Source organism: Bufo bufo, chromosome 2 (assembly GCF_905171765.1).
Source record: "Bufo bufo chromosome 2, aBufBuf1.1, whole genome shotgun sequence".
Lineage (NCBI taxonomy): Eukaryota > Metazoa > Chordata > Amphibia > Anura > Bufonidae > Bufo > Bufo bufo.
In genome coordinates this window covers 704525672-704551564 of record NC_053390.1, presented here as the reverse complement: position 1 = coordinate 704551564, position 25893 = coordinate 704525672, and the positions used below count along the sequence as shown (strand labels likewise).

Here is a 25893-nt window from a genome sequence, read left to right as displayed (position 1 = left end):
CCATTCATTTCTATGGGGCCACACGATGTGCTGTCCGTATCCGGAAATGTCCCAATTCCGTTCCCGAAAAAAATAGAACATGTCCTATTCTTGTCCGTAATTGCGGACAAGATTAGGCATTTTCTGTTATAGTGCCGCCGATGTGCGGTCCGCAAAATGCGGAACGCACATTGCCGGTGTCCGTGTTTTGTGGATCCACGGATCCGCAAAACACATACGGATGTGTGAATGGACCATGTAGGCTATTGTGCTAGGAGTCTGATGGGAAAGTTGCAAATGATGCCAGTCAAGTGCAGAAAACCACTTAGTAAATGACCCCCCTGTGACCTCTAAGAATGCACCAAATTTATCAAACATGCACAAATTACAACAATGCAAAAAGTGATGTCAAAAACTCCCCTCGTGATAAATTCCTCCTATAGATGTTGTGATTATTTTGTGTCCTACAGAGCAGTGACATCAGTTATGAATCTTCTGTAATCTGTCTCTGGACTTTGTCCGCACAGCGCCAGGGTCTATTGTGATAAGGCGGACAATTCCCCGAAACTGTATTGTGTCATGAACACTGTCAGCAGTCACCTGTGTCACAAAGGGTTACACATTGTAGAAGCAGACCATCTGTGAGGACTGCTGCTGAGCCAAACTGCAAGCCCATCCCTTTATGCAGAGCAAGCTGGAGCGCTCAGCTCGGATTCAGTGACTGGCAGCATAGTCAGTGGGGAAAGATCCAGCTAAAGCCATGGGACCATACAGAACCTTCTCTGTCCTGCTCCTCACCCTCAACCTGGCTGCCCCCGGCCTAGCAGGCAACAGACTTCTGCTGTTTCTGATTGATGGCTTTAGACCTGATTATATCAATGAGAAAGAACTGGAAGTCCTTCCTGGCTTTAAGAAGTTTGTACAGAGTGGGGTCAAGGTGGATTATATGACCCCAGACTTCCCCAGCCTCTCCTACCCTAACTACTACACCCTCATGACAGGTGAGTGCCGCCACGTGTGGTGTCTGTGTGTGCTCCATCTGGGATGTTATCCTAGCTCTATCCGTACACAGGATAATATATATTAGAAATTCTGTCAAGCCTTCTGATATTTTGGTCTGCAAGAATAGTGTAGTCTCCAGAGCTATTATTATCTAGAATGGAACCTATATCTATCTATCTATCTATCTATAGGGGTTGGTCATTATTCGTCACTATCCAAGAGTGTTAGGAATCCTAATTTAGGATAATGGGAGATTTTTTTTATTTCTAATCTGCAGTTTTGTAGAGAATTGGAGAATCAGAGTTTATGATAAGGAGTAAGGCTACTTTCACACTTGCAGCAGAGGATGCCGGCAGGCGGTTCTGTCACCGGAACTGCCTGCCGGATCCGGCAAAACGTATGCAGACCCGTCTGACAAATGCATTGAAATGCTGCGGTATTATCTCCGTCCTGAAAAGGCAAAATGACTGAACTGAAGACATCCTGATGCATCCTGAACGGATCGCTCTCCATTCAGAATGCATGGGGATATACCTGATCAGTTCTTTTCCAGTATTGAGCCCCTAGGACGGAACTCATTGCCGGAAAAGAATAACGCTAGTGTGAAAGTACCCTTATTCACATGGGACCCTTTCTGCCACAGATGTTAAGAAACTGGGAGTCATTTACAAAGACCACATTTTTATGCCGGTCTTTGTTTCCCCTTGAACTGCCAGAGGATTTGCCTAATTTATGACAAATTGTACGACTCAACATAAATTATGTGCACCTCTGGCAGTCTGTGCACCTGAAGTAAAACCAACTCCAGCCCCTGACTGGAGTAGTTTTACTCCTCTATTATGCCTTAGGGCTCGTGCACACGACCGTATATTTTTTTTTTCCATGTCTGTTCCGTTTTTTGGGGTTTTTTTTGCGACCCATATGCGAAACCATTCACTTCAATGGGTCCGCAAAAAACGGAAATGACTCAGTGTTAGTGTTGAGCGAATTTGTGGGACTTGTGGTTCATCGTACAAAGTTCTGGTTCGGGTTATCTAAAAATTCCATTATGGATTCCGCTACCACGGACCACAACCACAAGTTCGCTCAACACTACTCAGTGTGCATTCCGTTTCCATATGTCCGCATGGCCGTTCCGCAAAAAGACAGAACATATCCTATTCTTGTCCATTTTGCAGATAAGGATAGCAATTGTTACAATGGATCCGCAAAAAAACGAATGCAATATGGATGTCACACGGCCACATCCGTATTTTTTGCGGATACGTGCTTTGTGGACCGGAAAATACATACGGTCGTGTGCATGTTCACACTTCAGTTTTTTGGTCAGTTATATCCATCAGTTATTGTGAGCCAAAAGCATAGTCAGAGATCAGGTATAAGGGAAAGCTCTTCACCTGTTCTTTGCTTTTGACCCACACCTGGTTTTAGCTGACATGTCAGTGATTTCCATCGGTGATTGTGAGCAAAAAACAGGATTGGAGCCTCCACAGACATAAGGTATAAAGGAAAGATCTGCACCTGGTTTTGGTCACAATCGCCAACAGTGATGGCCAGTTCGCAGGGTTCACCAGCGAACACATGGGGGCTGCCATCTTGACACACAAGTCCGGCGATGCACAGGTAAGCACTTACTTACCTGTGCCGCGAGCCGGTCTGAAACAAATGCGGTCACCGGGAGCAGGCAGTTCCAAGAACAGCCGCCGGGGGCCTTCATCGGGCTGTTCTCGGAACTGCCTGCTCCCGGTGACCGCATGTGTTTCAGACCGGCTCCCGGCACAGGCACAGGTAAAGGCTTACCTGTGCTTCACCGGACTTGTGAGTCAAGATGGCAGCCTGCATGTGTTCGCTGGCGAACACTGCGAACTGGCCATCACTGATCGCCAATGGAAATCACTGACCAAAACACTAACGTGTGAATAAAGCATAACTAATGGAAATAACTGATGAAAATACTGAAGTGTGAACTCAGCCTTAGGCCTCATGCACACGACCGTTGTGTGCATCCGCGGCCGTTGTTCCGTTTTCCGTGTTTTTCTGGAGACCCATTGACTTTCAATGGGTCCGTGAAAAAATCGGAAAATGCACTGTTTTTCATCCGCGTCCGTGATCCGTGTTTCCTGTCCGTGAAAAAAATAGACCTGTCCTATTTTTTTCACGGACAACGGTTCGCTGACCCATTCAAGTCAATGGGTCCGTGAAAAACCGCGGATGCACACAAGATTGTCATCCACGTCTGTTATCCGTGTCCGTTTTTTTTCAATCATTTTAAAGGCAAACTTGAATTGACTCACTTTTCATGTCCGTGGATTCTCCAAAAATCAAGGAAGACCCACGGAAGAAAAAACGGACACGGATCACCGAACTACGGAACCCGTTTTTGCAGACCGCAAAAAAAAAAACGGTTGTGTGCATCAGGCCTTAGTAAATTTGCTGATGTTCCAGCCTCCAACATTCCCAAGTGGCAAAGATGCCTGTGTGACAAAGTACCGTATTATTGCACGGGCATTTCAAAAGTTTCAAAAACTAGCGTAAATTTTTTTGCAAAGGACCCCTTAGTGTTATTTTTCACAATTCTGCAGAAATCACAGCAAAAACACAACATGACTCCGACATTTGAATAGACCCTAATCAATGTTTTGCGACAAATGTTTCTTGTATTATTTTCCGCATTGGTTAAAAATCTCCATTGAGAGTTCTGAATACAAGGGAACAGCTAGTAATAGCTGATCAGTAGCCCTGTGTATTATGTACTAGGTATGTATTTATGGTTGTGTATTTATAGTAAGGTTATGGCCAATTTCGCACTCAAGTATTTAGGGGCACATTTATTAAGACTGGCGTTTTAGACGCTGGTCTTAATAAAGCCCTCTCCGAAGTTATGAAGAGGCACCGGCCTCCATAATTTCAGTGCATCCAAGGACTAGTTGCTCAATGTAAGGCCTCATGCACACGACCGTTGTGTGCATCCGCGGCCGTTGTTCCGTTTTCCGTTTTTTTTTTCGCGGACCCATTGACTTTCAATGGGTCCGTGGAAAAGTCGGAAAATGCACCGTTTGGCTTCCGCGTCCGTGATCCGTTTTTCCAGTCCGTGAAAAAAATATGACCTGTCCTATTTTTTTCACGGACAACGGTTCACGGACCCATTCAAGTCAATGGGTCCGTGAAAAATCACGGATGCACACAAGATAGTCCGTGATCCGTGTCCGTTTTTCCTATCATTTTCAATGCAAACTTGACTTAATTTTTTTTTTCACTTTTCATGTCCGTGGATCCTCCAAAAATCAAGGAAGACCCACGGAAGAAAAAACGGTCACGGATCACGGAACAACGGAAAACCGTTTTGCGGACCGCAAAAAAAAACGGTCGTGTGCATGAGGCCTAAGACAGCGTCCGAGCGGTCTTACATTTAGACCATTTTCTACACCTAAAACGGGGGTAGAAAATGATGAATGAGACGGGCCTACTGGCCCGGCCCCTTCCCCGCCCACCTGTGCCTGAAATACGCCTAATTTAAGTGTATATCAGATTAGTAAATGACCCCCTTAGGCCTCTTTCACACGACCGTATGGCTTTTTCAGTGTTTTGTGGTCCGTTTTTCACAGATCCGTTGTTCTGTTTTTTGTTTCCGTTGTGTTTCAGTTTCTGTTCCGTTTTTCTGAACGTCATATACAGTATACAGTAATTACATAGAAAAAATTGGGCTGGGCATAACATTTTCAATAGATGGTTCCGCAAAAACGGAACGGATACGGAAGACATACGGATGCATTTCCGTATGTGTTCCTTTTTTTTGCGGACCCATTGACTTGAATGGAGCAACGAACTTGATTTGCGGGCAATAATAGGACATGTTCTACCTTTCAACGGAACGGAAAAACGGAAACGGAATGCATACGGAGTAAATTCCGGCTTTTTTTTGCGGAACCATTGAATCGAATAGTTCCGTGTATGGAACGCAAAAAACGGCCCGTAAACGAAAAAAAAAAAAAAAAACGGTCGTGTGAAAGAGGCCTTTTTAGTCTGTGAAATACACTCTGTGTGACCACAGTATTTCCCGGACTGAACGCTGCTCCTGTGACCCAAACTGACAGCATTATATTGATTTATAGTGCTGTGTGTTCCTGCCTGACCCTGGCTGTACTGAAATGTACTGACATAATGCTATCAGTACAATTCAGTACAACCGAAGTTGGGCAGGAATACACAGCATTATCAATTATGATAATGCTGTGAGTTTATGTCACAGGAATAGCATTCAGTCCGGGAAATACTGCAGTCGCACAGAGCATATTTCATGGACTGAATACACTAGCCTAAAACTGCATTTTTTTCTACGGCCTTTAATGTGTTTATCTAAAGATGGTAAAAAATCTAATAAGGGTATATTCTCACATTGCAGGAATCGCATTCATCAGAATAGAGTTTACAGAAGTCGTGCACATGCTGTATACACAACCCTGTTCAGATGTATAGGACATGTTTTCATTTTTTCCTGCCATTAATCTGTCAAATAATGCCAACATACCCTAAATATCACAGGATAGTATAATCCACTAGAATGTAATTCAAGTAGTTGACAACACATATCAATAGATTGAGCTCTGTCAAATTCCATTTTAAATCATTCTTGGCCATTGGTTGGTAGTAGCCCATTTGAGATTATCCCTGCCATCCAAAAACTGGACGGCACTGACCTATGAGGTGTGGGTATTTATCAAAACTGGTACTATTGGTTGTCCATGGTAACAAATCAAGTTGTGGCTTCTATTTTCCAGTTAAGATTGGTTGCTGTGGACAGTTACCCCACCATTACTTTGCAATAGTATTGATACAGCTCCGTCAGTGGAATAAATTCTGCCATTGACACACCTGATGTGTATGATATATACTGTATGTACTAGTAATCCCTGTACTCTCCCTTTGGTGTGATCAAACACTGGAATTTTTTTTTTTTTATAAGATGAAGGAGTAATGTGATTCTTCATTGTACAGGAAATCATAGGAATTCAGAGACTTGGTGTTATGGAGGAGTAATCCTTGGGGAAGCTCAATGGTCTCTGACTTGTGACTCTCCAGATGTGAAAGTACAATTCATTTATTCAGAAGAAGTTGTCACCTGATCCATTCAAGGTTTATTTGTTGCAGGATGTCTGCACTCTACAAGGACGAACAAGTCATTCTCACAGCTTGGAAACCACAGGCATATACAGATTGTGCTACTAAGTATGAGACATTGGCAGGAATTTATCAAGTCCTGCACTCCAGAATGTTTGCTTCAAGAAGCTGCAGTATAAGGCCTCATGCACACGACCGTATTTTTTTGCGGTCCGCAAAACGGGGTTCCGTTTTCCCGTGATCCGTGACCGTTTTTTCGTCCGTGGGTCTTCCTTGATTTTTGGAGGATCCACGGACCTGAAAAAAAAGTCGTTTTGGTGTCCGCCTGGCCGTGCGGAGCCAAACGGATCCGTCCTGAATTACAATGCAAGTCAATGGGGACGGATCCGTTTGACGTTGACACAATATGGTGCCATTTCAAACGGATCCGTCCCCATTGACTTTCAATGTAAAGTCAGGAGTTAATATACTATAGGATCTGAGTTTTCTCCAATCCGATGGTATATTTTAACTTGAAGCGTCCCCATCACCATGGGAACGCCTCTATGTTAGAATATACTGTCGGATATGAGTTAGATCGTGAAACCTCATTTCCGACAGTATATTCTAACACAGAGGCGTTCCCATGGTGATGGGGACGCTTCTAGTTAGAATATACTACAAACTGTGTATATGACTGCCCCCTGCTGCCTAGCAGCATCCGATCTCTTACAGGGGGCCTTGATCAGCACAATTAACCCCTCAAGTGCCGCACCTGAAGGGGTTAATTGTACTATCATATCCCCCTGTAAGAGATCAGGGCTGCCAGGCAGCAGGGGGCAGACCCCCCCCCCCATCCCCAGTTTGAATATCATTGGTGGCCAGTGCGGCCCCCCCCCCCTTCCTCCCTCTATTGTAATAAATCGTTGGTGGCACAGTGTGCGCCCCCCCGCCCCCCCCCCCCTTCCTCCCTCTATTGTAATAAATCGTTGGTGGCACAGTGTGCGCCCCCCCCCCCCCTTCCTCCCTCTATTGTAAAAAATCGTTGGTGGCACAGTGTGCGCCCCCCATCGGCCCCCCCTCCCTCTATAGCATTAACAACATTGGTGGCCAGTGTGCGGCCTCCCATCTCCCCCCCCCCCCCCCCCGATCATTGGTGGCAGCGGGTTACTAGCAATAGTACAATAGTTAAAGATTCATACTTACCTGTGAGCTCGATGTTCGTGTCCGGCCGGGAGCTCCTCCTACTGGTAAGTGACAGTTCATTTAGCAATGCGCCGCACAGACCCTGTCACTTACCAGTAGGTGGAGCTCCCGGCCGGACACGAACATCGCAGCAGCAGCCAGCAGCAGGTAAGTATGAATCTTCTACTATTGTACTATTGCTAAGTAACCATGGCAACCAGGACTGTAGTAGCGTCCCGGTTGCCATGGTTACCGATCGGAGCCCCAGCGATTAAACTGGGACTCCGATCGGAACTCCGCTGCCACCAATGATGGGGGGGGGGGGGGGGGGAGATGGGAGGCCGCACACTGGCCACCAATGTTGCTAATGCTATAGAGGGAGGGGGGGCCGATGGGGGGCGCACACTGTGCCACCAACGAATTATTACAATAGAGGGAGGGGGGGGGGGGGGCGCACACTGTGCCACCAACGAATTATTACAATAGAGGGAGGGGGGGGGGAGGCCGCCCTGGCCATCAATGATATTCAAACTGGGGAGGGGGGGGGGAGGTCTGCCCCCTGCTGCCTGGCAGCCCTGATCTTTTACAGGGGGATATGATAGTACAATTAACCCTTTCAGGTGCCGCACCTGAAGGGGTTAATTGTGCTGATCACGGCCCCCTGTAAGAGATCGGGTGCTGCCAGGCAGCAGGGGGCAGTCTTTTACACAGTTTGTAGTGTATTCTAACTAGAAGCGTCCCCATCACCATGGGAACGCTTCTGTGTTAGAATATACTGTCGGTTCTGAGTTTTCACGAAGTGAAAACTCAGCTTTGAAAAAGCTTTTATGCAGACGGATCTTCGGATCCGTCTGTATAAAAACTAACCTACGGCCACGGATCACGGACACGGATGCCAATCTTGTGTGCATCCGTGTTCTTTCACGGACCCATTGACTTGAATGGGTCCGTGAACCGTTGGCCGTGAAAAAAATAGGACAGGTCATATTTTTTTCACGGCCAGGAAACACGGCTCACGGATGCGGCTGCCAAACGGTGCATTTTCCGATTTTTCCACGGACCCATTGAAAGTCAATGGGTCCGCGAAAAAAAACGGAAAACGGCACAACGGCCACGGGTGCACACAACGGTCGTGTGCATGAGGCCTAAGACTTAGTAATCTTTTGGGGTTATTTGCACAAAGATTTTGCAAAATGTTAACATTTTTACACCACTCTAGTTTGGAAAAGTAGGTGGGGAAGTAGGCATGGCTAGACTGTCCAGCTGATTTAAGCCAAATTTTAAAAAGTTTTTTTTTTTCTATTAATCTGAACTACAGAGAGATTTCTTCATTATTCAAATAAGGAAAAACTAATCCTGTTATTCTTGGCACTGGTTGTACATAAGGATGTTAGGCGTCAATGAAACAAATCCGGTTTTGCCACATTTTTAAATTTAGCATGAAATCATCCTCATGGACACAGCAAAGTTGCATACGCCAGCCCTGTACAGGAGCTCAGATCTGTATTTTAGAGCTGTAAGGGCCTATTCACACAAGTGTTGTTCAGGTTGGTGTGCACATGGACTGAACAATGACCCTTTATAGTCAATGGACCACATGTCTGATTTTCCAAATGGACCATCGGTAGTACAAAGAAAATTGCACTACACTGGCTCCATTCTTGCACTAAACTTGTCCATTTAAGTAAATGGGTCCACGGATATAAACAGACCACACACGGATGCCACCTGTGTGCAGTCCATTTTTCACTAGGGTGGCTAGGAGATGTATGTGAAAACAGATAAACTATTGATGTGATAAAACAGAAAAAATGGACAAACTTAATGCAGTCAGAGACAATACTGATTCCACACGGATAGAAAATTGTCCATTTTTAGCAGATGGAACATGGACTCGGAACCACTGCAGTTCTTCTGAACTAATTATATCTTGTTTATGGAGTACTATGGTGATTTAAGGTTAGAGGAATGTTAGAAATATGTGGAGTCATAATTTAATCTCTACCATCTGCTCAGGAAGGGGGTAGTTGGGCAGAGGAATTCAGGCTCCACAGGTGGCCCTGCTTCAAAACAGACCAAGTGTTTAACTTTCACACCCTACTCAGCCACACTGGCAACTCAACTTCTCTTGCAGGATGAATGCCGGTGGGGGGCTGAGTTGGTCAACAGAACAAAAGAACTACCTAACAAATTGTGGAACCAGGAGTTCATAAGAAATTATGAACTCCCCGTACAGCACAGGAATAAAATGTTTACGTCTCTGCGACTCTGGGACCGAGACGGACTTTCTCCTGGTCGTTATTTGCAGGTAGGATGCACGGAAGGGGAGAACTCCTAGTAGGAACCAAATAACTGCACCATGTTTGGTCTCCGATTGTAGCTGAAACCCAGGCGGATCCGTTGGTCCCAGAACCATCTCCCTAGGACCTTTCGGTGAAGAGCTATGATCAATAATGTGTTTTTGGATTCGTTGCTGCCAGCCAAAGGGCAGGAGGAGTGGAATCCTCCCTGGGGAAGTGAGGGGCGTGACCCACTTAGGGTTAAATGCCTGTGCAGGGCAGATGCCATGGTCTTGCTCTGAAGGGGGTCACATTGTGTAATGTGTTTGGAGGGACCGTGAAAAACCTGCTGACATCACTGCCCCCATATGGCTATAGCATTTATCATCATACCCAAAGGATTACTCATCTACCGGGCAACTGACTCTTTTATCTGTTAAGGCCTCTTTCACACGACAGTATGTCTTTTTCAGTGTTTTGCGGTCCGTTTTAAACGGATCCGTTGTTCCGTTTTTTGTTTCCGTTGTGTTATCGTTTCCGTTCCGTTTGTCCGTTCCGTTTTTCCGTATGGCAAATACAGTATACAGTAATTTCATAGAAAAAATTGGGCTGGGCATAACATTTTCAATAGATGGATCTGCAAAAAACGGAACGGATATGGAAGACATACGGATGCACTTCCGTATGCATTCCGTTTTTTTGCGGACCCATAGACTTTAATGGAGCCACGGAACGTGATTTGCGGCCAAATATAGGACATGTTCTATGTTCAAACGGAAAAACGGAATGCATACGGAGTACATTCCGTTTTTTTTGCGGAACCATTGAAATCAATGGTTCCGTATACGGACCGTATACGGACCGCAAAAAACGGCCCGTAAACGGGGGGAAAAAAACGGTCGTGTGAAAGAGGCCTAACTCTGTTTTCACCATATCTTCTGTATTTGCACATCTGACCATTGTATATATCTGTGTGTACATAGTGTTGTGTCTAATGTGCCCTTAAGGCAATTTAATATATAAATTAATCTTGCGCTGTTCTGTATCTAAATCACAAATTCCCACGTCCCATTAAGTGACCGGGCTTATATCTAATGAGGAACTGGTCGCAATCTACCAGGCTGGCAGGGCACTGTTCCACTGGGGCAGTGAAAGGACCCTCTGAGCTTGTCAGGGTTGTGAGCGAGTGTGGAGTCACGCCGAAGGTAGCATGGACCACCCTCTCTCACTTCCCGTGCTTCCCTGTGCCCGTGCGGACAGGAGGTGTCTGTGTAAACTCTGCCCAGCTGACCTTACGTACTCCCAGGTAGGGCGTAACGTCAAGTCTTGGTAACCAGTGACGAAACCGTACCACGTGATCCCGACGTAGTGTAACGTCAAGGGGGGACTGCAGTATCGTCACAAGGAACTCTGGTGAGTCCAGGTCTTTTGGCCATAATTCATAAAATGTAGCCTTTTGAGGTGTGTCTAGGGCACCTTCTATCTTAACTGATTGGGTCTAGTCCTTATTTTTTGTTTCTATGACTTGTTTCAGTTCAGAAATGTATATTTTCCTGCATGTGCCTTTTTTGTACGGGTTTACAAGGAAGGGACGTGTTAAGCCCCTGCAAAGGACTGCATAACTTTACTGTATGCAAGTGGTATATACTTTGAGCTCTCTAACACCCTTGGTTTGTTTCCCTGTGTATATGTATACAAGACATGTGGAATTTGTCCAGTTGCCTTGCCTTTAAATTGTTACAGATCACATAAAAATAAAAGCAGCACTACCGGTCAGTGAATCCTGTGATGAGTTCCATGCTGTGGCAGTGCAGGCAGTGTTAGGCTTTAGCTATATGCCCCAGCAAGTACTGTATTGAAGAATACTGCTTGTAGTCTGGTTGTAGTTGAAACGTTGCACATGCTTTGGTAAAAAAAAAACTTTATTAACACAGATTCAAGATTTCGAGTACTGCAGTATTCTTCAATACAGTACTTTAAATTGTTGCACGCACACTTATGACATTATCTTGGCAGTTGTGTTCAGCGGTAGAAAGTATTGTTCTCCAGTGATAGATGCAACGTTGTGACGGAGACTTGTGGCCCTGGGTGCCATGTTGCTAGAGGCTGTCAACGTGTGGTCCTGCGTAGTCCTGTTATGATGTAGAGATTCAGAAGACACAGAATTAGTGCCACAAGGAGTTATTTCTTGCCAGTGGGTAACTTGTGTGGAAATCTATGGTAGTTGTTCTAGAACTACATAGTAAGCAGGTTTAGGAGCCTGAGGAAAAGCGAGGCAGCACAGGTTCTGCAGCAAGCCTGGGAAGGAAGAAGACAGGAGTGGTGGTAAGGATAGCGTTAGTAGTCATCACAGTAGTAGTCCTCACTCTGGTGCACCTGGGGGCATGCAGTGAAGAGAGGGATGCAACCTTTCTTCCCCTCGGGGCACATCCTGTGTTGGAGGCCTTCTGCTTGGTGGTAGGTGTCCTTGGCATCAGTGGGTTTTGAGGTGAAAGGTGGGGCTCCCTTGTGGTACAGGCAAGGTTAGGTCATGCCAGGCAATTAAGAGGCCGATGTTGGGGTAAGCAGTCCACTGTACTTTGTTGAAGTATTTGAGGCAGATGACACACACAGAGATGTGCAAAAATTAATTCAGACTTTCCAGCTGGCCATACAATGAGTACCTCTCTGAGGCTCTATTGTTAATCTGAGAAATCTTTCCAATTTGGTCAAGGGTCAAAGTCTCTCTCACAATAAATACTCTACTCTCAACATGGCACTACATTGGCCAACGGCCGTGTGTAGTGTTTAACAGATGGACACTCCATCTCAGAGGTATGGCAGGGTACTAAAAGCTTCTTCCCAACCAAATGCAGTCAACCCTACAGCCTACATTTAGGCGTAACCTTCACTGACTCTTTATCCATGCATTGTCTCTTGAAATGGCCCTAAACCTTCTGTAAACTTCTCTGCATCCCTCTTTCAGATGTTTGCCTGTGTTAGGATTGCCCCTAAAGCTGCTGTTGGCTTGCAGGGTTGAAGTATCCCTGTCAGCTGATTTTCTTTGTAGCACCAGCTTCACATATTTGCTGCTCACAACTCGGCTGCTGACTGCACACCACCAGATAGATACTACACAGCCCCAAGGGGTTGGACCAGCTTACACCCAAAAACTGTCTCTAAGGGGCTAGTAAATTAACCCTATACTCCTCATACACAGCTCATGGGATACAAGAATGCAAGGAAGACAATTTAACCAATTTAGCAGTGAACAACCGGGCCACTACAGTACCACAGCTGATTATTGAAATGATGGCACATATAACTCTGGTTTTAACATGGCATTTAGATAAATGACTAAAGCAGGGTTACAAAAGAAAAATATCTCTCTCTTCACTTAAAGTGTGTAACATTGAAGGGGGATATTTCTTTTCAAACTTTGTTTATTAATTATCAGTAAAGAGCTCAATAACAACTGTAAGTAAGTCGGTAAAGAAATACAGCAGGAAAAACGCATAAATAAACTTAAGCAGTCATCAGACATGTAATAAAACTAGTTCAGTGCGAGAACCCTAGAATCTAAATAACTGTGAATGACTGAAAATCAAACAATATCCAGACTAGTTGAAAGATCCACTAGCCATGTTTGAAAAAGAAGCCCGCTGAGCCATGAATAGTAACACAAATTAAATAAAAAGAACATAAACAGGAACAAACAAAGGGTGGTAAGGCGAGGAAAGAGGAGAGGGGAAGGGGGGACATTTTCAAAAGAAGGAAATAAGAGTATAGAGCTCACAAAAGAGTCAAATGAGTAACATGTACATTTCAGATAGGGAAGAAAATCATTTGAAGTCTCTACAAAACTTCCCCATCTTCCTAGGTTCCCAATGTGCCAATTCTTCCAGCCTATATATCTGATCCACCCTTTGAACCCATTCAGTTAAGGAAATGGTATCACATTGATGCCAATGTTTGGAGATGAGGAGAGGCTATTAAATGTTTAGCCAAGGTCACTTTCTCTAGGGGAAGAGAAGGAGGAAAAAGAAGGGCCGACTGGCTTGCCTCAAACGAGAGCAATAATTTGCACATTGAGTTTGTGGCATAAAGGACGCTTTTCCAGAAGGGTTGAACAATCAGACAGGACCACTACATGTGAAATCAATCACCACCTGGTGCTCCACATCTCCAACACATATCTGGATAAGATATCCATGCAGGACTTTCGTCTCCGCTCAAAAATCATGTTCTGAGCGGACACCGAACGGAACCTATTATAGTCTATGGGGTCTTTAGGCTCCGTTACGCTCAGTTAGGTCTCAGTTATCTGCAGAATCCGTCCTTTCTGTTCTCCTGCTCCTCAACGGAGCCGGAGAACGGAAAGGAGAAATGGTGATGTGAACGAGGCCTAAGCTGTGCTGTCTTATTGACTGTCTGCTTCAAATTACAAGCTGTTCGTTTATTGTGCACGGAAGGACCACACTGACACTTTGCAGTATCAAAGCACTCGTTTATTACAGGAAGTTAAGCAGTTTTTATATCATCAGAGAGGTGGTTCCTCTACTGAGGCTCATGCCATTGTTTCATTGGCTAAAATACAAAAACAAGAAAAGAGATAACACTTGGCATCTGCGCATTGTGCATTATTTTACAAACTTTGGTATGATAACAGTAAACATCTAGGTGCCAGCACAATATTGTAATTGTTTCACATTAATATCAAGACATCCTCAAAATGGCTTCACAGTAATATCATAACATCCTCAACAGTCCCCCCTTTTGAAGCCATTTCAATTGGCTGGACGCTGTCCCTAATCTAAGTAGGTTCTACAATCTGTCCCATTGTACCTATTGGTTGTTTTACCACTTTGGAGACAACCTATCCCTATTGGATAGGCTCCCTCGTAATGGACTTATACAATGGGAAGTCAGATTCTCACCTATCCCTAACACAGAATATATGGGGCAATGTTGAGTGGTGGATGCTTAGTTGGATTTCAGTCTTCAACTTCTCGATTATTGTGAACATAAAAAATATTAAAATACATCAAGAAAAATGCAGCCGGCACTGCTACGTGTGTATACTGTCCAAGACGACCCTCCAACGCATACAGCAAATGGCGATGATAGGTGGAGCTCTGCTAAACATAGTCAACAAGTGGAAACCAGTGGTATAAGAAAAAAGGTAGCGGCACTCACCAATAAATCTTTCAGCAGCTTTATTGAAGATAAAAGCAGGGGTCGGATACAGGCACTGCACAAATGGTCAGGCTACAGCCGTTTTGCGCTCTCTGCGCTTTGTCAAGCCTTCAATGAACCGGTGGGGGTGTGAAGATATATCTGCATGCCCTCAACTCCGGTCACATGACCACAAACAGGTGAACAGCAAGTGGAACAATTAGAAAAGGTGACGTACATCATCTAATACATATATATACAACCAATAACAACATAATTCACCCATAAAACCACATTAGACAAAGACAGCAAGGTCATTTTTATCATTGAGTCCTAACGGACCATTCGCATTCGTTTTGTTAATCCAGGTTGCTTCCTTTTGCAGGAGGAGGCGTTTTCTATCCTGTCCTCTCACCGTCATGCAGACTACTTCTAGTCCCGCACACTTCAAGGTGTGCTTGTCACCTCCATGTTTCTCATGTATATGGTTAATCAAGCGTGTGGCTCCCACTCCTGTGTCAATGGATTTTTTGTGCTCCCTGAACCTAACATATAGGGGTCTGAATGTTTTGCCGATGTAGAACTTACCACACGGACAAAAAATAGCATACACCACATATTGTATTTTACATGATATAAAGCTCTTAATAGAGTGTTGCACCCCCCTATAGTCAGGTGCTTGGACTTATACATGTATCTACACATAGAGGAAGTGCCGCATGCAAAAATTACCATTGGGGACACATTTTCACTGCCAATTAGTATAATTCATCTGTAGGTTACTTCTGACAATGGCGCTCCCTATTGTTCCACTTCTTCCAAAGCTAATGATGGAATACATCGTAGTTTTAGCCTTACGAGACTCATCTTGCACCAGCATCTGCCAGTTATTCAGAATAGCTTTTTTATTCAGGGGTGCCATGGAAATGTAGTCAAACGTGAAAACAACGAATAAACTGAAACAGGCTGTTTTTCAGCTGATCAAAAGTTTAGGACCACACCTCCAAAAAATAACGAAAATCCCCCAAAACAGAAATTCAACTTCCAAACATGAACTCAGTAATGAGTAGCTCCGCCGTTATTGTTTATCACTTCAAAAATTTGTTTTGGCATGCTTGATGGAAGCGTTTCCATGAGGTGAGTGGGAACATTTCTCCAAGTGGTGAAGATGGCCGCACGAAGGCCATCTACTGTCTGGAACTGTTGTCCATTTTTGTAAACTTCCCTTGCCATCCAACCCCAAAGGTTCTCAATTGGATTTAGATCAGGGGAACATGCAGGATGGGCCAAAAGAGTGATGTTATTCTCCTGGAAGAAGTCCCATTGTGTACTGTACCGTTGTCCTGTTGAAAAACCCAGTTGTTACCACACAGACGAGGGCCCTCAGTCATGAGGAATGCTCTCTGCAACATCTGGACATAGCCAGCGGCATGTTTAGTGCTCTCTTGCAAAGTCCAAGCGAGCAGTTCTGTGGCGTTCAAGGAGACAAGGTCTTTCAAGACGTTTTTTGTTTTTGAAACCCTTCAGTCTCAGATGCCGTCTGATGGTTATAGGGCTGCAGTCAGCACCAGTAAGGGCCTTAATTTGGGTCGAGGATCGTCCAGTGTCTTGACGGACAGCCAATTGGATCCTCCGGCTCAGTGCTGATGAAATTTTTTGGGGTCTTCCACTTGACTTTTTTGTTCCATAACCCTCAGGATCATTTAAGAATTTAAGAAATTCCAAATGACTGTCTTACTGCATCCCACCTCAGCAGCGATGGTGCGCTGTGAGAGACCCTGCTTATGCAGTTCAACAACCCGACCACGTTCAAAAAGGGAGAGTTTTTTTTTTACCTTTGCCATCACCACGTGTGACTACCTGACAGAAAATGACAATGAATCCACATCTTTGCACAGATTTGGCCTTTTAAAGGCATGTGGTCCTAAAATTTGGATCAGCTGAAAAACAGCCTGTTTCAGTTTAATCGTTATTTTCAATTAATTGAATGCTCAAAAAATGTTTTGTCTCACTTCTTCTTGTTGCATGTTGAAGCTCTACTTGGAATGTTGTTTAGATCCAACAATGCCATTTTTCAAGTGGTCTTAAACTTTTCATCAGGACTGTATGTATTAGATGATGCATGTCACGTTTTCTAATTTTTCCACTTGCTGTTCACCTGTTTGTGGTCATGTGACCGGAGTTGAGGGCGTGCAGATATATCTTCACACCCCCACCGAATCATTGAAGGCTTGACAAAGCGCAGAGGACGTGAAACGGCTGTAGCCTGACCATTTGTGCAATGCCTGTATCCGACCCCTGCTTTTATCTTTAATAAAGCTGCTGAAAGAATCAATGGTGGGTGCCGCTACCATTTTTCTTATACCACTGATAAAAAATATTAATACTGACAGTCTTTGGGCAATGCTACAGTCCTGATCAAAAGTTTAAAGGGCTTCTGTCAGCCCACTAAACCGTTTTTTTTTTTTTGCTTAATAATAACCCCTACACTGCGATTTATCCATACATAAGTAAAATAATAATTTTGGTTCAGTAGAATTTGCTAAAACCCTATTTTTATAATATGTAAATTACCTTGCTACCAGCAAGTAGGGCGGCTACTTGCTGGTAGCAGCCGCATCCTCCGATGGTAATGACGCCCCCTCTGCTTGTTGATTGACAGGGCCAGCGGACGGGATCTTTCTCCGCTGGCCCTGCCTGTTTTCATTCAATATCTGGCGCCTGCGCCGCGGCCGTACCTATCTTCAATCGGCGCAGGCGCACAGAGAGGCGGCCACTCACTCGGCCGCTTTATCCTCAATGCGCCTGCGCCGGGTGTAGATGTGACGTCATCGGCGCAGGCGCATTGAGGATGAAGCGGCCGAGTGAGTGGCCGCCTCTCAGTGCGCCTGCGCCGATTGAAGATAGGTACGGCCGCGGCTCAGGCGCCAGATATTGAATGAAAACAGGCAGGGCCAGCGGAGAAAGATCCTGTCTGCTGGCCCTGTCAATCAACAAGCAGAGGGGGCGTCATTACCATCGGAGGATGCGGCTGCTACCAGCAAGTAGCCGCCCTACTTGCTGGTAGCAAGGTAATTTACATATTATAAAAATAGGGTTTTAGCAAATTCTACTGAACCAAAATTATTATTATGTATGGATAAATCGCAGTGTAGGGGTTATTATTAAGCAAAAAAAAAAAAACGGTTTAGTGGGCTGACAGAAGCCCTTTAAGACCACTTGAAAAATGGCAAAAAATCATATTTAGCATGGCTGGATCTTAACAAGGTTCCAAGTAGAGCTTCAACATGCAACAAGAAGAAATGAGAGCGAGACAAAACATTTTTTGAGCATTCAATTTAATGAAAACAACGAATAAACTGAAACAGGCTGTTTTTCAGCTGATCAAAAGTTTAGGACCACATGCCTTTAAAAGGCCAAATTTGTGCAAAGATGTGGATTCATTGTCCTTTTCTGTCAGGTAGTCGCATGTTGTGATGGCAAAGGCAAAAAAACTCTCCCTTTTTGAACGTGGTCGGGTTGTTGAACTGCATAAGCAGGGTCTCTCACAGCGCACCATCGCTGCTGAGGTGGGATGCAGTAAGACAGTCATTTGGAATTTCTTAAATTCTTAAATGATCCTGAGGGTTATGGAACAAAAAAGTCAAGTGGAAGACCCCAAAAAATTTCATCAGCACTGAGCCGGAGGATCCAATTGGCTGTCCGTCAAGACACTGGACGATCCTCGACCCAAATTAAGGCCCTTACTGGTGCTGACTGCAGCCCCATAACCATCAGACGGCATCTGAGACTGAAGGGCTTCAAAAACAAAAAACGTCTTTAAAGACCTCGTCTCCTTGAACGCTAAAGAACTGCTCTTTTGGACTTTGCAAGAGAGCACCAAACATGGGACATTCAAAGGTGGAAGAAAGTTTTATTCTCTGATGAGAAAAAATGTAACCTTGATGGTCCTGATGGTTTCCAACGCTACTGGCATGACAAGCAGATCCCACCTGAGATGTTTTCTACGCGCCACAGTGGAGCGGGTGCTTTTTCCTTCAGTGGAACAATGGAGCTTCAGGAAGTGCAGGGGCGTCAAACGGCGCTGGCTATGTCCAGATGTTGCAGAGAACATCCCTCATGACTGAGGGCCCTCGTCTGTGTGGTAACGACTGGGTTTTTCAACACGACAACGCTACAGTACACAATGCCCGCAGGACAAGGGACTTCTTCCAGGAGGATAACATCACTCTTTTGGCCCATCCTGCGTGTTCCCCTGATCTAAATACAATTGAGAACCTTTGGGGATGGATGGCAAGGGAAGTTTACAAAAATGTACAACAGTTCCCACTTACCTAATGGAAACGTTTCCATCAAGCATGCCGAAACAAATTTTTGAAGTAATAAACAATAACTGCGGAGCTACTCATTACTGAGTTCATGTTTGGAAGTTGGATTTCTGTTTTGGGGGCGGTTTAGTTTTTTTTGGGAGGTGTGGTCCTAAACTTTTGATCAGCTAAAAAACAGCCTGTTTCAGTTTATTCGTTGTTTTTATTAAATTGAATGCTCAAATTTTTTTTGTCTCAATCCCATTTCTTCTTGTTGCATGTTGAAGCTCTACTTGGAACCTTGTTAAGATCCAGCCATGCTAAATATGATTTTTTGCCATTTTTCAAGTGGTCTTAAACTTTTGATCAGGACTGTATCTATGTATCACTGGGCTGGAAGTATTGGACTGTAACAGCTTTGTTCTTCCTTTTACACAACTTTTTCACGGCCCAGAAAGGTATTTTTACTATCTCATTTAGAATACATATTATTTGAGTCAGGATTAGCAGTCACACAAGGGGGAACAAAGAACACCACCCTTTCCAGTCTCCGGACTCAACACTTTCTTGCAATGACTGGTGTAGATCCATATAGGCTTTTCTTTGAGCTTTACTGATGTGTTTGTGTTCAACAACACTTGGAATAGACCATCAAATCCTTTTCTAACGTGTCTTTTTACCACCACCCATTCTCCAGACACAAGTGGGTGGGTTCCTGGTACTTTATCAGGATCTGGAAGTGAAGCAAAAACTCTAAAATGTATTTTAGTCAAATGCTTGTGCAAACTGATCACATAATCTGTCAGACAACCATGTTGATTCTGGAGCTGCTGTTGGAAATACAATCCTGTCCTAGGTGCTGAGCCAAAAAGGACCTCATAGGGATTAAGGCCTGTCTTAAGGTTAGGGATATAACTTACTGAAAATAGGGCTATTGGCAGGCACTCTGTCCATGGCTTACCAGTCTCTGCCATGGCTTTTTGAATATTTAACTTTAGTGTCCCATTCAGGTTTTTTTTCTTTTTTTCTTCCCTACCGCTGCTTTGTGGATGGTATGAAGCATGTAAGGCCTGTTCTACACCCAAAGCCTTCATCCTCTCCTGTATCACTTCACCTGTGAAGTGAACACCTCTGTCACTTTCAATGGTCTCAGGTACCCGATACTTGCATACAAATTCGTCCATAATCTTCTTTGCTGTGGTCTAGGCTGTGGCTTTAGCTACCGGGTATGCTTCTGGCCATCCTGAAAACAAGTCATCACACACCAATACATACTCGTACATGCCCACCTTGGGTAGTTGAATGTAGTCTGCAAAAGGTGAAACGGATACAAGGGGCGAGGCGTGTGTTTCTGGGGTACAAATCATACATCCTTGAGTATATCTGGCTGCTACAGTGCTGAACCCTGGGGTTTTGACTGGTGCGTCACTTCATGGGTTGCCTGTGCCATCGTGGGGTAGAGGGATCTGGGAAGGCAAAGTTTCCCTTGGAACTTTATTAGGCCTTTCTCATTTGCATTCCCTCCTTTTGACATTCACTGTTCTCTTTCCTCCTTTCCCGCCTGTTTCTGTAAGGTCTTAGGAACTACCAGGGAGACAGGAGGAGTTATTTCAGGGACCTGAGCTGTGGCCACTAAGGCAGGGGTCTACCTAGACAATTTGTCAACTATTTTTGCCGCCTGATCTGCCCTGGCTTTTCTCTTTGCCTCCTCCTTTTTTTTTTATAAATAAAATAATTATAATACTTGATAATTATTATTATTATTCTATTTATTTAAAGAAAAAAGCAAAGTAATATAATCGCATAGCGAATTAAACACAGCTGTCTCTATAGTCAACTTTCCTATTTGATTGCTAGAATTAGCGAAGTTGACGAATATGGAGCTAAAACGAAGATGGAGAATACTTCGTTATCTTCGTTTTGAGGAATATGACGAATACATTCGTCATATTCGTCATCTTTGCTAATTCTACCAAGCCAACCATAGTAAACCAGGTCTAAGTTGAAATCCCAATGCGATTACTTCAAGTTATATTAATTGAATTGCGATTTGAATTGCGAATTGTTTCTAATGGGTCAGCTTGCTAGAATTAACGAAGTTAACGAATATGGAATATAGCAGTGCTAAGTTGAAATCGCAATTCGATTAATATAACTTGAAGTAATCGCATTGCGATTTCAACTTAATTCTCACATCCGACAGTACATTCTAGTATGGAGGCGTTCCCATGGTGATGGGGACGCTCCATGAGCACGGAAGTCGGCAGAAGCGACAACGGGCACTGACTGGAGCAGCCAGGAAGCCAGGAATCCTAAGGACAGGTAATAACTACTTTTGTGAAGTGGGAAAGAAAAAAATATAATAAAAAAAAAAACAACTAATATTCGAAATAGGGAATTTATTGTGCGATATTCAAAATATTCGCGAATTAGCGAAGTGCCGATATTCGCTAAAAAATTTTGCTATTTGAATATTCACGCTCAACACTAATGCTGGCACGTACTTATGCAAGAAATTCTGCACCCAGGAGGCAATGGGATGGTGTCACTGACCAGCAACCGGTGTCACTGGTTAAGGGCAAATCTAACACGGATGGGTTCAGTTAAAAGGGGAGTGTACTACTTTCCCATCCACTCCTACACAAGCACGGGTGTCAGTGGAGATTAAGTCAGGGGAGGACATGTTTCTGTGCACAACTGTCTTGGCTGCTCCAGTATCAATCAAAAACGGCACTACTTCTTTATCACCCAAAGTGACGGATATCATTGGGTCAGGACTTGAATCTCCTAAAATGTTTAAGGGCACAGCCGATACTGGATTGCCTGTTTCCTAATCTTGGTCTAACTTTTCATCCTCGCCTGTCTTTGTGTCGTCCTCGCTGCCTCCCCAGCCATCCCTAAAAACATGGGTGTTTGTAGGGGCAGTGGTCCGGGCACGGTCAACACAGACATGTCTACACCTTTCATTAGTTTGCCGATGTTCTTCACTGCCTGTCTACATTCTTTCTTCCTTACTACTTCTCAAGCATCTTATCTCAAGATTAGCATTCTTCAGCAACATCATATGAAAGACAGAAAGAACAGAATCTGTCTGGCCTTAAAGTTACAGTTTACCACAGTTGAGACCATTTCCATCACAATCCCCTCCTTTAGCAGATGGGCAGGACCCCCAGGGCCGAGTACTTCACTTGACCTTGTATCAAATGCAGGACTTAACCTAACATCTTAACCCGATTCCCCTTGACCTGGAGTCCTGAACATCTGCACCAATCACAACAACCTGTTTTGAATCGAGATTAAGTTGCCTCTAAGTGCTCATTTAATCCTAGCAAAGGAAAAACATAGACGTTAAGGCATATCACCTAATAAAACAATACTACAAGTAATAACTAATTATAGGATCCTTCACTTACTGAGTTGAGTACTCTATGTGGTGCTACTTAGATCTATGCATATTGTTTCGTGCTTGTAGCCGAATCAGGAAAAAATACCAGTAACTGAGATAGCTGCTGGGCAGGAAATTCCCTCAGTTAAGATGGCCACCGGGCTGGCCGGAAGTTGCAGGAGTTAAGATGTCAGCCAGGCCGAAAGTTGCAGGAGTTAAGATGTACGCTGGTGAGGAAGTTGCCTCAGTTAAAATGGCTGCTAGGGGCATGGTAGGGTCTATCAGCGCCATCTTGGGGGGTAGTATCGATGGCATGTAAAAATAATTACCTGTCTGTTCATCATATATTTCTGTCCAACCCTGCTCTTTATACTTAATTATTTTCATGCTGATGCTTGCATTGTTCTTCATAATATTTACAATGTTCTATTCTTTTCTGGACCAGAAATAGAACAGAGACATGGGGGAATTAATGGACATTTGAAAAACAACAGAACAACAGAATATCAAAGATCTTGGTTAAGATCTTTGAAATTCTGTTGTTCTGTTGTTTATGAAAGTAATGTAACATCATTACTTTTATTTTTGTTAGCCATTAAAAAGTATCAAACCTGCAATACTCTTATTTTGTTTGTCATAATGAGAACACTAAACTAGTTTTCTATTGGCTAACACGGTACCAGACTTTTTCCTTTTTCTTTTTGCAAACTTTGGTATGTAAACTATGTAAACATCTAGGTGCCAGCGCCATATTGTAGTGGCTTCACATTAATATAATGAGATCCTCAAAATGGCTTCACATCAATATCATGACATCCTCAACAACACTAATACAGTAGTGTAAACACAATGTCCCCCAAAAATAATTGTAGTAAGCTGACACTGTGCCAGGGTGCCCCACCCCCACATTAATAGTGCTCCCCAAAGTCCCACTAATAGAAATAATGATCTGCCCTTATTAGTAATAGTGCTCCTACACTGCCCCCAACAATAATAATGTCCCCACTGTGCCCCACAAGTAATAAGACTCCCATAGTGCCTATACTAGTAATCATGTTCCCCATAGTCCCCATTAGTAATAAAGCAATATGGCTCATCTTAATGTCCCCCAGTAGTAATAATTCTGCTTATAATGTGTGCCAGTAGAAAAATGCCCCCTAATGTGTGCCAGTACAAAAAATGCCCCCTTATAATATGCGCTAGTACAAAACATACCCCTTTATAATGTGTGCCAGCACAAAAAATACCCCCTTTTAGTGCCTGTAATTGAGCTAGTGTCTCCATAATGTATGCCAGTATAAAATATCCCTATACAGTGCCCCCATAGTGCTCCTCTCACTCCCTTCCTCATAGTGTCTCCCATGAATTGTGCCAGTATAAAATGCCCCTGTAGTGCCCCAAGTAGATGCCCCCATAGTGCTCCTCTTACCACCTTCCCCATAATGCCCCCCATAAAATGTACCATTTTAAAATGCCCTAAATACTGCCCCCATAGTGCTCCTCTCCCCCAAATTAAAAATAATAAACACTAACACCTCCATGGTGCTTTCAGTAATGTGATGCAGGCCTCTTGTGGTCCTTGTCCCATGCTGTATCCTGCCTAGTGCCTGTAGCCTATCAGAGCTGAACTCAAACATATCCCCTGGTGGGCCCCAGTCCTTCACCCCCTGCAAAAGTGCACATGGCACAGTAGAGTGACTACATATAGATAGGCAGCATGTAGCATCTCAAGTAAGCCTGGGTAGATTATTTAACAATTTATTTTATATGCATCTGATGATGACTTCTAGACATCGAGGCAGGCCACCCAGAATCCTTGATTCCTAGGCACCCCCCTTCTTGAATTTGCTGCAGGGACCCCTATAATCAGTCACCTCGTAACATCTTGCTGCTGTCTGCTGCTGTGTGAATGGGTAATATTTGCATGTATCTGTGTAGTGGGCACCCAGAATGTATTTTACTGGTGAGCCCTAGACAGCGCAGTCCGACACTGCCCTCTCCCTTGCCCTGTGCTGGATTGTGCAGGGCAAGGGATTCTTTGTTTCTGTTTTTACACTGCTAGACGGAGGCTTCCACCTAGCAGTGTTCCCGGTGACGTCACCAGCTCTGATGGGCGGTCTTTAGCGGTGCCCTAGCCATTTTACAAGCTAGGGCAGCATTAAAGACCGCCAATTAGTGCCGGTGACATCACCGGGCTCACTGCTAGGCGAAAGCCTCCACCTAGATTTCCCCATGGAGAGCCTTGTACGTCACCGGATCTAAAAAAAAAGCCTTTGCCCTGTGCGATTCAGCGCAGGGCAAAAGAGGAGAACCTCGGAGCATGAAATGCCCCAAATGCTCATACCAGGGGGGCTGCCTGGGTGAAAACAGGGATATGTCCAGACTCCGCTTTTGATCTTGTATGTTTTTTTTTTTTTTTAAATCAAGGGATGTATTAAGGAGTTAGGTGATTTAAACTAGAGTTATAGCTAGGAATCCTGTCAAGTTATGATTAAAGGGGTTCTCCGGGAATTAAGAAAATGAAAATACTTAAATATTACCTCATTATAAATATATTACCAAATACCTTTCATTAGTTATAATGGCTCATTTTGCCCGGGGAGCAATCATTAGGAAAAATAAAATTGCCGCCATCCTACTAGTACACACAAAACCTGTCCTAATTACACAGGAGGACAAGTTAAAGAGCTATGCCATCTTCCTCTCTTACTTGTCAGGGATTATGATCCTTAATACAGTTTAATATGATCTTCAGATGAATCTCTGTAAGAATGGAGTTCATTAGGAGACATGAAGTTCAGAGAGGATAGTAGGGGTGTAGATAATGAGCAGCAGCACTTGCATGCAGTCTCCATTACCACGGTCTGTCCTGTCCGTCCTCTCTGTACTTCATGTCTCCTCATGAACTCCATTCCTGCAGAGATTCAGCTGAAGATCTTATCAGCTGTATTCAGGGTTATAATCCTTGACAAGTAGAGCAGAGAGGAGGATGAGGCAGCTCTTCAGCTCAGTGTTGTAAAGTAACTTGTTCTCCTGTGTGATTAGGACAGGTTTTGTGTGTACTAATAGGACAGCAGCCATTTTATTTCTCCTAATGATTGCTCCCTAGACAAAATGAACCATTATAGCTAATGAAAGGTATTTGGGAATATATTTATACTAAAATAATATTTAAGTATTTTCATTTTCTTAATTCCTGGAGAACCCCTTAAAGATACTCAGCCAAACACGTAAACTGGATTTACTGCACTGCTTATCAGACGTGTGGATGTTTAAAAAAAATGGCAATAAAAGAAAGCTTTTAACTGAATGGTGGCCAGTGCCGGAAGTTTGTTGCAACTCAATACTACCTTACTCCAGGAGTTCCGAGCACGCCAATTCCTGAGCAGTGAAGGGTGAGCTGACTACTTTATCTTGTTTTATAGTTTATATAGTAGTTACTGAAGACATCAGTGAGATACCTACAGTAACTAATATGCTAAAGGTAAAACTATTTATCTTTTAT

At 43.9% G+C, this 25893-nt stretch overlaps 1 protein-coding gene across 2 annotated transcripts in view; it reads left to right on the top strand.

Moving 5' to 3' along the window:
• Window positions 1-637: 637 nt before the first annotated feature.
• The window catches only part of ENPP6 (ectonucleotide pyrophosphatase/phosphodiesterase 6), a 64347-nt gene continuing 39091 nt past the window's right edge, over window positions 638-25893 (top strand). For both annotated transcript variants that reach the window (XR_005776376.1, XM_040418718.1), the window contains exon 1: window positions 638-980. Coding sequence is in view for 1 of the 2 variants with exons in the window: in XM_040418718.1 (XP_040274652.1) it covers window positions 740-980 (241 nt within the window). In the remaining variant the exon portion in view is untranslated. The remainder of the gene's footprint in view (window positions 981-25893) is intronic.